The sequence below is a fragment of the Erpetoichthys calabaricus genome, chromosome 10 (assembly GCF_900747795.2).
Source record: "Erpetoichthys calabaricus chromosome 10, fErpCal1.3, whole genome shotgun sequence".
Lineage (NCBI taxonomy): Eukaryota > Metazoa > Chordata > Cladistia > Polypteriformes > Polypteridae > Erpetoichthys > Erpetoichthys calabaricus.
In genome coordinates this window covers 73,952,132-73,969,676 of record NC_041403.2, presented here as the reverse complement: position 1 = coordinate 73,969,676, position 17,545 = coordinate 73,952,132, and the positions used below count along the sequence as shown (strand labels likewise).

The 17,545-nt window shown below is 33.9% G+C and overlaps 1 protein-coding gene across 1 annotated transcript in view; it reads right to left on the bottom strand.

Moving 5' to 3' along the window:
- hfm1 (helicase for meiosis 1) overlaps positions 1–17,545 on the bottom strand; it is a 77,679-nt gene that overhangs the window by 16,254 nt on the left and 43,880 nt on the right. The window contains exons 14-25 of the mRNA XM_051932442.1: positions 14,314–14,459; positions 13,790–13,884; positions 13,491–13,624; positions 13,316–13,363; positions 13,153–13,233; positions 11,541–11,632; positions 10,784–10,890; positions 10,055–10,102; positions 7,459–7,556; positions 1,990–2,124; positions 405–490; positions 233–316 (exon numbers count right to left, since the gene is read on the bottom strand). Of these exons, the coding sequence (XP_051788402.1) occupies positions 233–316; positions 405–490; positions 1,990–2,124; positions 7,459–7,556; positions 10,055–10,102; positions 10,784–10,890; positions 11,541–11,632; positions 13,153–13,233; positions 13,316–13,363; positions 13,491–13,624; positions 13,790–13,884; positions 14,314–14,459 (1,154 nt within the window). The remainder of the gene's footprint in view (positions 1–232; positions 317–404; positions 491–1,989; positions 2,125–7,458; positions 7,557–10,054; positions 10,103–10,783; positions 10,891–11,540; positions 11,633–13,152; positions 13,234–13,315; positions 13,364–13,490; positions 13,625–13,789; positions 13,885–14,313; positions 14,460–17,545) is intronic.

Genomic DNA, 17,545 nt, shown 5'->3' with positions numbered 1-17,545 from the left:
CCACTCATTCATACCAAGTCTGTTTAGCATAGCCAAAAAACTTTACAAAATGTCTCTAAGCTATTGGGAAATAAATAGATTCCTAAATAAAAAAACCCACAAAGAAATACAAAGAGAACATGAAAACCTCAGTAATAACATTAAGCTCCAATAATAAAAAACACTAATAACTGCAAACATATAAATACATTTCATTCTAAATAGTAATGTTTACACTTCAGAAATTTAATACCTGTTCTAGACTAACTTCATATTTTGGAAGATGTCTTACAGCGTCTTTTATCTGATTGCCAAAAGGCGGGTGCCTATTTAAGACCTGTAAAATATATAACCACATTCATTAAATAAAACCTGAATTTGTATAGTAATCTCAGACAATAAAATATAAATATTCTCTTAAATACCAGCTCCAGTTCCCTAGCATGTATTTCTTCAATCTTTTGGAATGTGGTCAAACCAGCATTTACCATTGCAGTAGATAATGTCACACCTGCATGAAAAATAATTTATAAATATCTGAAAAAGTAAATTATAACTTGTAAACAATGCTTACTAAAAGAGACCAATGTTTTCTTCTTAAGCAAACAGAGACAAAAATAATTTATGATTACTTTTCCAACAAGAACAAGACAAGAATGGAAAAAAGGGTACATTTCACAAAAACTTTAGAAAATATTTCTTTCCACAGGAATCTGTAAATTAAAGAAGTACCTTAAGTTTCCACGCATTATACACAAAACCTTTGTATCTCATGAAACTATTTACACAATGTTTTTCAAAGTAACATGGGGCCCTTCATTATTATGGACAGGTCAGGTGAATGCGATAAAACCATGTATGTTGGTCTGAATGGTCTGTTAACATTTAAACTTTTATAACTGTCATCAGAAACTCTTTCACTGCAATTACACTGTATATTTTAACGGAAATAAAAAAAATTGCACCCATTAAAAACCATTTTCAAGATTATAGGTTTTGTATTTACAAATCTTGTTATACACATATACCAAATCGTTTTAAGTGTCAACAGTTTAGTTAGTGGAGTTTTCCCATTTTGTTCAGATTTAGGACTAGAGACTGAGCTTAAATGTTTTGTGCACTTCAGGCATACTTCATTTATTACATTTTTTCCTACACTGATATTCTGAAGGGGCAGCACGGTGGCGCAGTGGTAGCGCTGCTGCCTCGCAGTTAGGAGACCCGGGTTCGCTTCCCGGGTCCTCCCTGCGTCTGCGTGGGTTTCCTCCGGGCGCTCCGGTTTCCTCCCACAGTCCAAAGACATGCAGGTTAGGTGGATTGGCGATTCTAAATTGGCCCTAGTGTGTGCTTGATGTGTTTGTGTGTGTCCTGCGGTGGGTTGGCACCCTGCCCGGGATTGGTTCCTGCCTTGTGCTCTGTGTTGGCTGGGTTTGGCTCCAGCAGACCCCCCGTGACCCTGTGTTCGGATTCAGCGGGTTGGAAAATGGATGGATGGATGGATGGATGATATTCTGAATATACCCTCAGTATTTTAGAATTTAATTTGCATTGCTTCATGATGGGTCCCTGCTTTAAACTGCTACTTTCATCAAAAGTTTAGACAACCATGCCTCTTAAAGGAAACTTTTTTTTGGGGGAGAGGTTTTGTTTCACCAAGAGAGGTTTTCACATTTCGCTGATCTTCTCACAAGCTTTTGAAAAACTAACTAAAGAGGTTAGTGAGAAACTAGTGAGAAGAGCATAAGTGAAATTCTCAAATTCTGTTATCAGCTAACCTGCCCAATATCCATACAAGACCTGCCCAATATCTATATAAGAATATGAAGTCCTAATAATTTCCAATCACACAATTTCATGTCCAAAATAAAATATTCAGCAAAAAAACTTCACTGTAAAAAAAAAAAAAAAAAAAAAATGAATTATAGTATACATTAACTTGCTTCAAACCACAATATGCAAAAACTAAAATCATATATTGGCATAATTTTGAGGACAAGAGGAATTTCTTACCAATTTTATCAAGCTGCTTTGAGATAAAAGGAGATTCTTCCCAAAGTTTTGCTCTAAAACATTTTGCCAGAATCAATGAGTTTAGAAGTGCATTGAAGTTGTTTTTTGTATCTTGAGCAAGAAACTCTGATAAACCTAAATGTAAAATGACAGATAAATATATATATGTTATGTCACATACTAGCTAACAAATCCCCCAGAAAGTTGAGTGAGGGTAGGGGTGATCATGATATTCACTAACAAATAATAATAATAATAATCTGGCAATGAAAATGAATTCATGACTGTAAGAATGGGTGGAAGGACAGGTATGAACAGATAAAACAGGTTTTGACTTTAAAAACAAACACCTTTGTGCATTGGACTGGGATGCACCTTTACAAAGCAGTGTTCAACCAGAAAAATCCATCCATTTATACATCTTCAAATACAATTATTCCAATTCAGGGTTGTGTTTGGGGGGGATCATAGCCTATCCCAGAAGCATCAATTTCAAAATACCAGCCTTGGACAGGTCTCTAATCCACTTCAGGGCACACTCTCTCACACAAACACTTTTGGATGCTGGTGCAATTTAAATCTATCTCTACTCTTAACCCCTTCCGAAATGCTACTGCTGTGCTAGGACATAATTGTTTAATAAAATCTTCCGTAAAAGTGCACAACATTAATACTGTAATAACCAATCTCAATGCACATAGAAAATCTAGGCAATACGGCATAAACACCAATAATTTAATTAAAATTACTACTTTAGATGAACAATGTATTAAAACTATAAAAACAGACTATAGATTAAACAAAAAATACACACAGAGCGGCGCTAATAAAAATAACTTAGTTCCTGTTCCAAATATCAATAACGCACATAATATTCATCTCTGCCCCGCCGAAACATTAAATATGGCACTATTAAATGTTAGAATTATGAATGTTGTGAATTTCCCCTTGGGATTAATAAATGTGAATTTCCCCTTGGGATTAATAAAGTATCTATCTATCTATCTATCTATAGCTTTAACTAACAAGACGTTTTTTATCAACGATCTTATTAGTGATAGAAAAATAGATTTTATTGCACTAAGTGAAACGTGGCTTAGCTCAGATGGCGCAGCTGTTTTAATCGAATCTGCGCCTCCGGATTACAGTTTTACTCGTGCGGATCGCCAAGGGAAGAGAGGCGGTGGCTTGGCAAACATTTACTCAAGCCGGTTAAAGTGTAAAGATGTCAGTTTTGGTAAATTCAAGTCCTTGGAGTATCTCGCCGTTGTTATCCATGGAGATTCTCACGTTCTAGTATTATCCGTGTATAGACCTCCTAAATTCAAAGTGTCTTTCTTTGAGGAATTCTCTGACTTAATGTCAATTTTAATTACGAACTATGACACACTCTTAATAGTCTGCGACTTTAATTCTCATATAGATAATCAGTGTGACCAAAATGTAAAAGAATTTATGAACCTCCTGGACTCTCTTGATTTGAGACAGCTCGTTAATCAGCCTACACATAAAGCAGGTCATACGTTAGACTTAGTGATTACTAAAGGACTAAAAGTTGATATAAAGCAGGTCATTGATATGGGTCTATCAGACCATTTTCTTCTACTTTTTAATATAGAAATAATGATAGAACACACTCGTGAGAAGCACACTGTTAAAAAACGCTTCTTTGACTCATCAGCAGCTTTAAAACTTACAAACATTCTAAGCAATCAATCCGTTTATAGTGCCAACTATAATAGCGAGGATAATGTAAATAGTAAGGTGGAAAGATTTAATACTAAAGTGAGAGCTGCTGTTGACATAGTTGCACCTGAAAAGTCAGTTAAAAAATCTTCTAGCATTGTTATACCATGGAAGACCCAAAGAGTGTCTGATTTAAAGAGAACATGCCGTAGAGCTGAGCGTAAATGGAGGAAGACTAAACTAACTATCCACTATGAAATATTAAAAGTTAAAATAACAGAATACAATAACACAGTCCGTCTTGAGAGGCGCTGCTATTTCTCTAAGATTATAAATAACAATGCTAGTAATCCCAGAGTCTTATTCTTGACAATTGATCATCTGTTAAACCCAGGTAACTCAAAGGAATGCCTCCTAAGTACTTCCAGTAAAACCTGTGAGGCTATCGCTGTATTTTTCAATCAAAAAATTAATGATATTATAAATAACATAGTATATCTCCCCAACACTCAGGATCCTCCTAAACCCCAGCATTCCATTATAAACAAATTAAACTCTTTCACTAGGATAGATTTACCTGATTTACATAAAATAATTTCTCAACTGAAACCCTCCACCTGCGTCCTTGACCCAATACCAACAAATTTTTTCAAAGAAGTATCGGGCGTGCTAATTGATAATGTTCTTGACATAGTAAATTCGTCATTAGATACGGAGGTCTTCCCAGACTGTCTTAAGACTGCTGTAGTTAAACCCCTACTTAGGAAAAATAATCTCGACCCCTCTGCTCTTGAAAATTTTAGACCCATTTCTAACCTGCCTTTCTTAAGTAAAATTCTGGAGAAGGCAGTCATTATGCAGTTAAATAAGCACCTCAATAAACATGCTATTCTTGATAAATTTCAGTAAGGTTTTAGAACAAATCACAGCACAGAAACTGCACTCGTTAAAGTAGTAAATGACTTGCGGGTAAATGCAGACAAAGGCCATTTATCTGTTCTCATCCTCTTAGATCTGAGTGCCGCATTTGACACCTTTGATCATAATATTCTTAGAAATCGCCTTAGTCAATGGGTGGGCCTCTCTGACAGTGTCTTAAATTGGTTTGAATCCTACCTGGCAGGGAGAAAATTCTTTGTTAGTTGTGGTAATTACAACTTAAAGACACATGATATCCTATATGGTGTTCCACAAGGCTTTGTCCTGGGTCCGCTGCTCTTCTCAATCTACATGCTTCCGTTAGGTCAGATTATCTCAGGGCACAACGTGAGCTACCACAGCTATGCTGATGACACACAGCTGTATTTATCAATAGCACATGATGACCCCGATTCTCTTGATTCACTAGCACAATGTCTTACTTGTGTTTCTGAATGGATGAAGAGCAACTTTCTCAAGCTAAATAAAGAGAAAACTGAAATCTTAGTGATTGGCAATAATGGATACAATGAGGCTATTAGAAATAAACTGGATACATTAGGATTAAAAGTCAAGACGGAGGTAAAAAGCTTAGGGGTAACTGTTGACTATAATCTGAATTTGAAATCGCATATTAATCAGATCACTAGGACAGCATTTTTTCCACTTAAGAAACATAGCAAAAGTTAGACCTCTTATATCATTGAAAGATGCTGAGAAATTAGTTCACGCGTTTGTTTTCAGTCGGCTAGATTACTGTAACACAATCCTCTCAGGAATACCCAAAAAAGACATAAATCGTTTGCAACTAGTGCAGAATGCAGCTGCTAGAATCCTAACCAGGAAAAGAAAATCCAAGCACATTTCTCCAGTTTTGATGTCACTATACTGGTTACCTGTGTCATTCAGGATTGACTTTAAAATTCTGCTTATGGTTTATATGGTTTATAAAGCCTTAAATAATCTCGCCCCATCTTATATATCGGAATGTCTGACATCTTATATTCCAAATTGTAACCTCAGATCCTCAAATGAGTGTCTCCTTAGCATTCCAAGAACAAAACTTAAAAGAAGTAGTGAGGCGACCTTCTGCTGTTATGCACCTAAAATCTGGAATAGCCTGCCAATAGGAATTCGCCAGGCTAATACAGTGGAGCACTTTAAAAAAACTGCTGAAAACACATTATTTTAACATGGCCTTCTCATAACTTCACTGTAATTTAAATCCGGATACTCTATATACCCAATTCATTATAATATCTATTCATGGTGGCTCTAAAATCTGTACTAACCCCTTCTCTCTCTTCTGTTTCCTTTTCTGGTGTCCTTTTGGTGGTGGCTTGTGCCACCACCATCTACTCAAAGCACCGTGATGTTCCAGCAGTGATGGATTAAAAGCCAGAAGTCTGCATGACCATCATTATCAAGTCCTTCCGTGAGAACCCTAATTACAAGGAGGACTATTTCATTTATGTTAGGTAGAATGCCCAGAGGGGACTGGGCGGTCTCGTGGCCTGGAACCCCTGCAGATTTTATTTTTTTCTCCAGCTGTCTGGAGTTTTTTTTTTGTTTTTTTCTGTCCCCCCTGGCCATCGGACCTTACTCTTTTTCTATGTTAACTAATGTCTTATTTTAATTTCTTATTTTGTCTGTTATTTTTCTTTTCTTCATTATGTAAAGCACTTTGAGCTACTTTTTGTATGAAAATGTGCTATATAAATAAATGTTGTTGTTGTTATCTTCCCTGACAATAAGATATTTTAGTGTTCTTTTGCAAATCCTAAGAACTGTAAGTCGCTGGTTATGTTAGCCTTTGTTGAACACTAAGTCAATAAAATAGTTTAATTAGTCGTTTTATTTGCTACATAAAATAAAGTTCAGTTTTATATTTCAGACTAGCTGTCTCACACAGCTCCGCTGCATAGTAGTGAAACAGGACATACTTTAAAAATCAATTTAAAAAAATGTAATTTGTAATTTAATGTAATTTATATTCATAGCTTTTGTATCCGAGGGCCTCTTCATATACAATATTTTTGGTTTTGCTATTATGGACGAGAATGCAGCTATGATCGGTTTTCACAAAAATGTAAAAAGCTGGGAAGGTATGTCTGGCAAAGTGGAAGGTTGGTAAGGTCCAACGTCAAACGATGGCACTATATTTGATCATGTTGAGCTCTGACGGGAGAGCGTACCCCGCGTGGGGAGAAGAGCATGTGGCTGTGATATCTCTGGCAATCAGCAGCTACCTTGTAAAACACACATTGCTGTGATCTCTCCCTCAAAAACATGAAACATTACTCCTGAACAATACCTAGATGATAATGTCCGCTAAACAAACAGGTATCGCTAGCTAAGTGGAGGCAGGGTATGCTCGAACACATGGTGAGATGTACACCAACTTGAATGAAGGCTGCCGTGTAAGTGTAGAAGAACCCCCCCGCTCCCCATTCCTGACGTCATGTTACTCCCTCCCCTCAACCCGCAGCCTGTCTCTTGGATTCATGCTAATAAATTGCTACCAGAACCAAACTATGATAATTAGCACAATGAGAGTAGTCGCAAAATCAACAGGAATGTTCAAGCAAATTATAGAAAAAAAACAAATCCAAAGCCGTAAGTAGTTCTCTCATGAAAAGCGGACAGACATACATTAGGTAGACAGACAAACGTTGGATTTTATTTTATATATAATTATGTTAAAACGTTTTATAAATAATTTTTCATATTAAAATATACAATAAAATTATTCTTTATATTTGTAATATTAATCTTTCCTTTTTGCCATTATAATAATTTAGAACAAATATTACTAAATTGTTAACCAAAATTGACTTAAAAAATAGTTTTTACATAAAATCTTACATTTTGTTAATCTGATTCCATTTCTGAAAATTTTTCCTGTATCTTGTGTTAAACCAAAATCTTGAATTTGAATGCAACCAAGCTGTGCCTGAATTAAACTATAAGAACAAATTTTGGGAAACTGTTAAATATTGCTTAAACACCAATAGCATTATTCACAAATGAACGAATACCTTTTAAAAAATAATTATTCAAAATAAGTTATTTTTAATAATGCTAAAAAATAAAAAAGCAGATGCTTCCTTTTTACTATTACCCTCATGTTTCTATTATTACTCATATTTTAAAATGCATTTAAAATCAGTAATAAAATGCTTTGCATGCAGCACTGCTTGAAAGTATGTTAAGACTATTTTTCAGAAAACACACAAAAATGTACAATGTTTTATGTTAATCGAACAGAAAGTGAATAATATTGTCTACTTTTTAAACATACTGTATATAATCTGATTTCAAGGCCTCAGCAGGGTGGGGAGGGGGTGGTCACTGCTGTTTGGGCCCAAGGTATCCTGGAAAGGTCAGATGTCCTTTAAAGGGTACACTCACAGCAAGCTAATTTAGTCACTAATCAACCTAACATGAACATCTTTGGGAGGAAAACCAGAGAAAATACTATTCAGATGGTGGGAGAACATGCAAACTCCTTACACATACTATAACAAACTGTGGCCATGTGAAAGTTGATTAAATATAACAAACTGCATGCTACATTTACATTTTTAGTCCCATTTTATCATTTAAATAAACATAGATGTAAAATTCGTATGTGGAAAAAGTAAGTTACACCCCTACATTTAACACTACATCAAATACCCAAGTTTAGAATTAGGTCCACTAGATCAAGTGCAAATATCATTAAAGAGCATCTTGCAAGGACTTGTCTTATTCAAACCTCAAGTATTTAGTTTGGTTTACTCTTTTTAGTTGGAATGTGTGTTACCACAGTACCTAGATCAAAAAAGCTCTCTAAAGCCTTCAGAAAGAAGATTATAGATATCTATGAGTTGGGGAAGATGTTTAAAAGATCTCCAAACAATTGGAAATCTTAACTGACCACACATTTTGCATAGGAGTAAGGACGTGAGGATCTTACCATTCACTATTGAGAAACATAGCCTAGAACTTTTCAAATCTCAGCAAGATCTAGAGTGCCATTTCCATGCAACTTTTGTAGCTGTATTAAAGGATAAAACTGCATCAAGTCTAGAGATTCCTAGATGTCATCCTGAGGTTTTTCAGGACATCATGTGTCATCTGTAAGATGGTTTTAAAGACCACTTATAATATTGAGAAATTTCCTCTACTGTTAACATGTCCATAATTTTTAAATGTTTTTTTTAACCCTATAAACTGTTTAGCAATTGCAATATTGTTCCTGAAATCATTTGCAGTTTCTTTGGATCATTTAATTATATATTCCATGCATCATTTCAATCCACTCATACAGTTCTAGGGTGTCAAGAGGTGGTGCCTATTGCAGCAGCAGTGAATGTAGGGCAGGAACATTAAAGGGTGCTAGTTTACCACATTGCCCACTTACACATAAATATACAGTGACATGCACATAAGGCTGATTTAGAATTGCCAATTAACCGAAACCACACATTTTTTGCGATGTGGGAGGAAAACTGTATAGTAGAGTTGTTTGCAATTTTCTTTAATTCACTGGTTTAATACAGAGCTCTGCATAATATGTACAACCTTTAGTGTTTTTGCCTTAGGATACACATACTTGCTGATGTTTTCAACAAATGTATTCATTTGTAAAGCTAATGATTTCATTCAAATCATTTTCAGTACTGTCAGAAAGAAAAGAAACCATAGTCACTTTTAGAGGAATATTTAAACAAAAAGTAACAGGGCCTTATACAAAATCCTAGAACCCTGTGATGGAACTTGGAAGGTGAAAATACGTATTTATGGAGTGGCAGGAAATTTCATTACAGAAATAATATGGGATACAATATGAAATACTATCCTATGCTGGTAAGACCACTGTAACTAGATTTTCTTGGTAATTGGTTCTTTGATTGCTTAATGTGATACCAAGTTATTTTACTAACTAATTTAAATTATTTCAGTTATGCTAATGAACACTGTGCTTCATTAGATTTTTTGCTTAAGACTTCATTCTTTTTTGTTGCATGCATTAGTCCCTAAACAATATAATTTACAAATATAAAACTTTTTTATAGAAAAGTAGAGACTGGTTTTAATTAAATAAGGTTCTGATGTAAAGAAATGTAAAGACAGTTTAATTTAAATTAAGATTTGAAAGTAAAACTGTAAAGTCTAAAGGACAATGATTATTCACAAACTTCAAGTAGCAGTGCAGGTTTGTTAAAATTGTCTTTTGTTTTGAGTTAATTTTACAAATATAAGCATTATTCAAGTAAATCGTAGCTTTATTTAACAACAATGTTCCACTACTTATGCTAAACATATTCTGTTTCAATCTTTTTTTTTTTTTTACTTTTTATTGCATATTGACAAATAATGAACTAGTATAAATTGAGAAGATTGAAATTTAACAAATACAGAATTACAAACATCTGTTAATTGATGGGAGTCTTTTACTGTATATTTATTTACATACCAATTTACTTTCATTTCACTGCTTTTTATCTTTCCATCAATTGGGAACCTATTCCAGATTTAAAACATATTAAAAAATGTTCAAACAACAATATTCACTAACACACAATCAATATCAATGCCTTTCTGGGATTTCAAAGTGTAGCATTTCATTTTAAAATGTGGCAAAATTCTGTTATCTTTTAAATGTATAAGAAATTTAAAAATAAAGTAATTTCTATAGTACTAGGGTGTTGTACCGTGTTAGCCATTATGAATGTAGAGAAAAGCCAAGCAAAATGACACCTTTTATTGACTAACTAATTTCTAATAATTCACTTTCAGGATTACAATCATCCAACCACCATTTAGGTTACATTTAGAGTTCTCTGTGCTACTTGCTATGGTTGCAGTGATTCCGCCTCACTCATTCAAGCAGGGATGTAACTTTTAATGGGGGTAAGTACAATTACATTTGCATTTTGACCCCAAATCATTCAGAAAACAACAATAGAACAATATTTAAAACATGTAAGTGTATGCAAGTGTTTAAGTCACACATACTAAATATCTGAAGGGGTCTCACAAAAGCTTTAAGCGACAGACATAGCCAAAAAACACATCTGTGCATTTGTCATTCACAGCATAGTAAAAAGTGCATGCACTGAATATTTTAATATGAACTCTCTCTCTCACTGACTGACATAATATTCCAAGAATTATTTTTTCAAGTAACTGTAAAACAATATACCTTATAGTTGTCTTGTTTTTGTTTTTGTTTAGTGCATTAAGAATTCTCTTCTCATTAACTCTTAATTGTATATCTGAAAATTCTTTTGCACTGGATATAACAGTAAGCTGTATAAAAATAATCTGTACATGTAAATCACTATATTTCATCAAAAGCTATTAACATTCATTTGATTACACTTTCATAAGAAATAGAACAAACAACATGTAGCACTTTTACAGTTTGTATTAGTAAGACACTCTACACAATTAATAGTGTACAATACAACAGAAATAAGCAGCTGAAGTTGCCTACTTGCCTTATTTTTCTAAATGAATATGCTTCACATTAAAATACAAAATATTAATATACTGTAACTTTCCTTACAATATTCATTGTACATTGTTAATAATGCACAGAAAGATGCTGTTTTGTAAAGTTTAAAACTAGATCACAAGTTTGCTGTTAATATCAAGAGTACAGTTGGGCTCTGAGAAATAATCATAATATATAGGAAAATTGGAAAACAGGCTGTTTAATATTGGTTTAAAGGAATAAATACATTTAAAAAAATAATCAAGAATCAAAATGGGCTTTTCAAAAAAATAATGTAAACTCAAAAAGTTATTTCCTACACGTTTATGTGAAAAAAAAAAAAAAAAAAAAAGTAAAAATGTTAAAGAGAAACATGATAGAAAATAACACTATAACATATAATCGAACAGTGAGTTATTCTATTGCATATATGTAATTGTCAGAAATGTAGTTGTTTTACTACCAGATCAGTCAATGTTTCTATCCCAGAAAAAGAACTGAATTGCTTCATTGTATCATAAGCAATGCAATAACGTGCCATGAGTTTTCCAGTCTCTATTGACAAAAGAAGAAAGTTAATAGAATACAAGAGTTACTATATTGGTACAACAAAAGATTAGAGGTTTCATTGCTTCATGTATTTTGATAACAACATGTAGAATCTTCTCGGTAAAATTACTTTTTTTTATTGAAAAATAATTTGTAAAATTTTGAATTTTTAAATAATTTCTTTTTGTGACAACTCCTGGTTTATTTTGTATTTGGTCTTCACAACAAACTTAACTGTTAAAGAATCGCAGAGTATATCAAAATGTATTTTTGTCTTTATAATTCTTTTTGTTTTCTCTGCAAACAGTGCTAAGGGAAGAGCTATATACTACAAATATAATAAAAAAAATGACATAATATATGTGCTATTGTGGATACTACACACTGTACATCTCACTATTGGGAATGTCATTTAAAGGGTTTGTTTAAAAAGACTGAAATGTCTGAGCTGTGCTCTCACAAGCATTTAAATTTACTTCTAGGCAGCTGAGTATTTACATATGCAACTTATTTAATGACAAACACGTAATGTATTATTTCCATTCATGAATACAAAACAAATCACACTTATAGGTCTACTGTTGACTGGCTTTTATTCCTATTGTATACAACACAAAATGAAAAACTATCTTCTTGCAGACTGTACTAAAATGTAGTTTGGCATTTGTAGAATTTAGACTCTACAGCTGTTCATTTTTAGCACTCAATTGTAAAACTACACAAACACTGCAGCATATTCAAAAATATGGCAAAGACCAGCAGTGGGCCTTTTGCTTTCTGATATTTCTGTTACAGAACTTCTAAATACCTGGGGATCCATTAAAACAACAGACTATATTGTGTGAACAACAGATCTACTGTACAAAAATGTCCAAAGCAGATTCTTCTATCTGTGGAGACTCAGGTCCTATATTATGTTTGACACGCTGTTTGTGATGTTCTACCAGTCCCTAGTGCTCAGTGGTTATTCTGCGCGGAGGACTGCAAGGGTAGTAACAACAGTTTAGGGGATGTGAAATGTCTGAATAAAAAGTGATAAGGATTAACAGTATTTACAGTACTGACTCTGGACTCCCCGAATTAGAAGACTACCATAGCTGATGCTGCTCATGCTCTCTACTGTATGACACGTTGTTTTGGAGCAACTTTGCTACCAGGTTATTCGTCCATGGCCTACTAGGAGGAGTACAGAGGCATTTTTTTGCCTGCAGGTATTGGACAATAGAATATTGGTATTTGGTACTCTCCTCCCTACCTTGGTAATCTTCAACATGACCACTTATAAGAGATAACTGGCATAGGAACACTGTATTACACTGTGTGTAATATTCTAAGTTGTAGCTGGAGGAAGAGAATTTTCCATTTGGGATCAATAAAATGTTTGTATTTGTATTCTTCATCCTATAATTTCTACTTTAATGTTTCCATTACTAAAATGTGTATCTATTATTTCAATTCAGTTTTTATTTTTTCTGATCTATGATGTTTAAAAAATAAAGAGCAAATGAGAGAGAATAACAAACTACCTGTTGGCTTAAAGCTGAAATCTTCATCCATTGAAATCATGCCAATTGAAGAGAGGGCATTCAGATTTGTTACACAAAGTTCTGTTTAAAATAAAACCTCTTCATATTGTAATAATTTATTATATGGCAAACTTCAGCCTAATGAAAATGTTGTACAGCAAACCTTGCAACTTGGATTCAATTCCTTCTTTATCCAGTCCTTGAGGAAAACCTATGACATAATAAAGACTGCTGTCTAATTTAAGTCAAAGGAAATATGCTTCTGTGGCTTGTTTATATCAGTAATTTGAAATATCTGTGTAAATTACATTTTAATTAAAAGTATCAGAGGAACCTACCATAATGAATTGGATTTTGGAAGATTCTTATATATAGGAAAGTAGAACGTATCCAGTCAAGAGCAACATTAATATCAGATATTGTATGCAGTGCGATCTCTGCATTTAAATGTTCAACAAGGTGTTTGTGCAAACTGAAATAAAAAAAATGAAAACAGAGGAATTAAAAGAATCTTGCTTTTTAAAAAGAACAATGCTAAAAATATACATTTGCAAATTATCCATACATTTTATCAAAAAAGTTCAATTATTTTCTATAAAAAGCACAGAGTTTAATGGTAAAAAATAAAAAATAATACCTGCTTTCTATTGTGTCAGTTCCACTTATAAGCTGCATATATTTTTCTTTTGTCTGCAACTTTGTCATTATTACTGCAGTAGCTGAGGTATCAAACTGTAAACACATTTACCAAAAGGTATATACTACTGTCTTCGATAACAGTGAAAATGAAATCACAATTGTGTAACAGAGCAACACTTGTTTAATTCAACAACATAATTCATAAAATAAAATCATAACTGATAAAATTCTTAAAAACTAAATATGCTCTAAACTTATTTTTTAAAATTTTTTTGGAAAGTCAGAATGTATATATAAATAAACATCCATATTGTTTGGAAAGAAAATAAAATCTACTAAAGCTCTTTTCTATTAACTGATTTTCTGTTTAACTTAAAACATGTTAGAAATTTCACAAAAAAATGTATCAATAAAATAAACAAGGTTACTTTATTAATAAATTCACAAGGATACAAAATGCTATTCAAATCTAAAACATTTAAGTTGTGCTTATTTTCATTATTGCTGAAATTCTGATCATACCTGTGGTCTACCAGCTCTTCCAATCATCTGTAGTATATCAGTTTCACTATATTCTTGAAACATTCCACCAGCATAATGCATTGTTGATTTTATAATAACCAAATGAGCAGGCAAATTAACACCTATTGCTAAAGTTGACGTTGTAACTGCAGCAAAAATAAAAAGCAAGCAGGTATTTTTCCATGGTCAAAATTGGTGTTTATACAATTATATACAGTAAAATTTCGATTATCCATCCATCCATATCTATCTATTATTTATCCAATTACCGAGGTCATGACAGATAAAGAGAAAAGACAGATAACAGAACAGCTACTTTAAAAATGATGTACAGTTGATAATTTTAACAAATAGTCATAGTTATTTTAAAAAAATACATAAACAAAATATATAGTATTAACAAAATTCATTAATTTATATAATATTGTAAAGACCAGTGTAATAAGCAAATACAACTCAGAGGTACTGGAGTTTTCGAGTCTTCGTTCCGTAACAAACGCACAGCTTATACTCCCTTATCTAGGTTACAGAGCACATATCCAAAACAATAAAAGAAAGCTTTCCCTACCAATTATTATCTCCTGCCACTCACGTTCTTTCTTTTTCTATACAACAATACAATTTATTTTTGTATAGCCCCAAATCACTCAAGAAGTGCCGTAATGGGCTTTAACAGGCCCTGCCTTTTGACGCCTTGACTCTCTAAGAAGACAAGGAAAAACTCCCAAAAAAAACCCTAGTAGGGAAAAAAATGGATGAAACCTTGGGAAAGGCAGTTCAAAGAGAGACCCCTTTCCAGATAGGTATACTAGGTATTTCTATACTGGAAACAATCCTGCTCATTGTCTCCTGACTCCCTACTCAAAACTTCCTTCTAACTTCAGCTGTCACTCATCTCCTAAAAGGCGCATCCGCCCCTCACTGAAAAGAAGCCCTTCACCCAGTCCTATCATTTACACAGCATTCCGCCCTTTCTGCACCTGCACAGCGCATCACAAGCTGCCTGCACGTCACAATATATTAACAAAACATAAAAGCAGTTAGGAGACCCAGGTTTGCTTCCCGGGTCCTCCCTGCTTGGAGTTTGCATGTTCTCACTGTGACAGCGTGGGTTTCCTCTGGGTACTCCGGTTTCCTCCCCCAAAGATATGCAGGTTAGGTGCAATTGCGATTCTAAAAATTGTCCCTGTGTGAGAGTGCGCGCGCCCTGCGGTGGGCTGGCGCCCTGCCCTGGGTTTGTTTCCTGCCTTGTGCCCTGTGTTGGCTGGGATTGGCTCCAGCAGACCCCACGTGACCCGGTAGTTAGGATATAGCAGGTTGGATAATGAATGGATGGTTTCCATTTTTGATGTTTTTCAATTTTGTTGGCAGCACATATCGTTCACTGTTCTTCCTACTTCGTAAATTGAAGCAATACTTGAAGCACTTTTGCCATTTTTAAACATTTAATAATTTCAATTTTTTTGTAACAATTCCAACACCACATGCATATGTTTATCGGCCATAATGTTTAGTAGTTTAATTATAACAGGAGAGAAAAGCTATGAAAACGCTATTAAAGCTGAAGGTATGCAACTGTCACTGTGATTTCAAAATGCAACATGACACGTGGAGATGGGGAAAAAACTACGTGCTAGTAAAAGGGAGAGCTGTGCATAGCTCACAGCATATTGTGCAGTAGTAGTAATAATAGGCAGACGCTGGTGTGTTTTTTTTTTTTGCCCTGACGGTTAAAGGTGACTATTAATCGAGGTTTTACTGTAATTATTTTCTTAACATTTTGAGAAAGATTAATAACATTTACTATCTAAAATAACAATGATTCAGAAAACCTGAAAGGAAAATAATAATTTCCCACCTGACTGTGATGTAGTACTTTTTAATTTAAGAACTTCGCATACTAGAGATTAAAGGATAATTCATTTAAGAAATAGGGAATACAAGACAAAACCTGGATAACAACCTTTTATTTTCTATATCCAGTTTTTCTTGGTATGGGCTGTGAGGGGAAAATGACTATCCTTAAAACAAAATATGCAGGGCCGGAGTTACTTTTAGACAAGAAACCAATTAATTCTAATAACATATACTCATACTTGGCCAAACTAACAATGTATGTTTGAAAGAAATTCACAAGAACTCTGGAAGGACTTGCACACTCAGGTGAAGTCAAATCAAGATTCTTTTTGTGATCAGCTTAGAACTTGTGAGCAGAAATTATCCAAGAATCGACTGCTTTGAGTGCCAATGGCCAGAAGGGGGGGCTTGAAAGGAGCAGTGAGAAAGGTGTAAGTGCAGGATGAATGAGATCTTTAATTATCCTGTTTTCCCTTCTAGGGCAACAAGTGTTGTACATGTTCTGAACAGAAGATAGATTGATGCTAGTAGTAAACAGTGCTGTCTTTACCACCCTGTACAATGCTTTACAATTTTTGGGCCAAGCAGGTGCCATACCAGCATATAATGCAGCTAGTAAGGATGGACTCCACTGTGAGCCTGTAGAGGTTCATGACATCAGATGGAGAAATGAGAGCTGTCCACAGACGTCTAAGAAGGAGGCACTGGTGAGCCTTTTTGAGAAGAGTCAATATGTATACTGCATACAGAAGGTGTCATAGCTCTGAATCAAACCAGACACTAAGCTCTGTGAGCTAGAAATGATTGACAATATGCCATCACCCAACCCTCACAAATAACTCATAACTAAGAGATTTTTATATTTATCCACCACCTAGCTCTTTACTGTTACCTACCACCTACAAATACCTATAATTAGGCTAAATATCTCAAGATTTCCGATAAAAGTTTGTATCATCATTTAATTATTTTAAATGTTAAATTCTGCATATAAGTACCATGATATGTACTGTTAAGAGTTTAAAATAAAATCCATAAAACCTTAAACAGAAATGTAGGTACAGTAGATAGTAAATTTTCTTATGGCTGACAAAATGACAAAATAAATGTTTTCTTAACATTTTAAAAAACACAAAACTAATATGCATACTCACTGAGACAGGAACAGGTTTAATTATTTGTTTGGGGTGTTGCAGAAAAATATTTGATATACTTAACATTTTCCTAACACAAGTGATATCAAATATGAGTGAGGTGAATGAGGATATTAAACAGCTGGTATGCATATACATTAAATAAAATTATTACTGTATTTCAAAGTTACTCAATAAAGTAAAATGAGATGCACCATGCTACTTTGACTGATGCCTTTGAA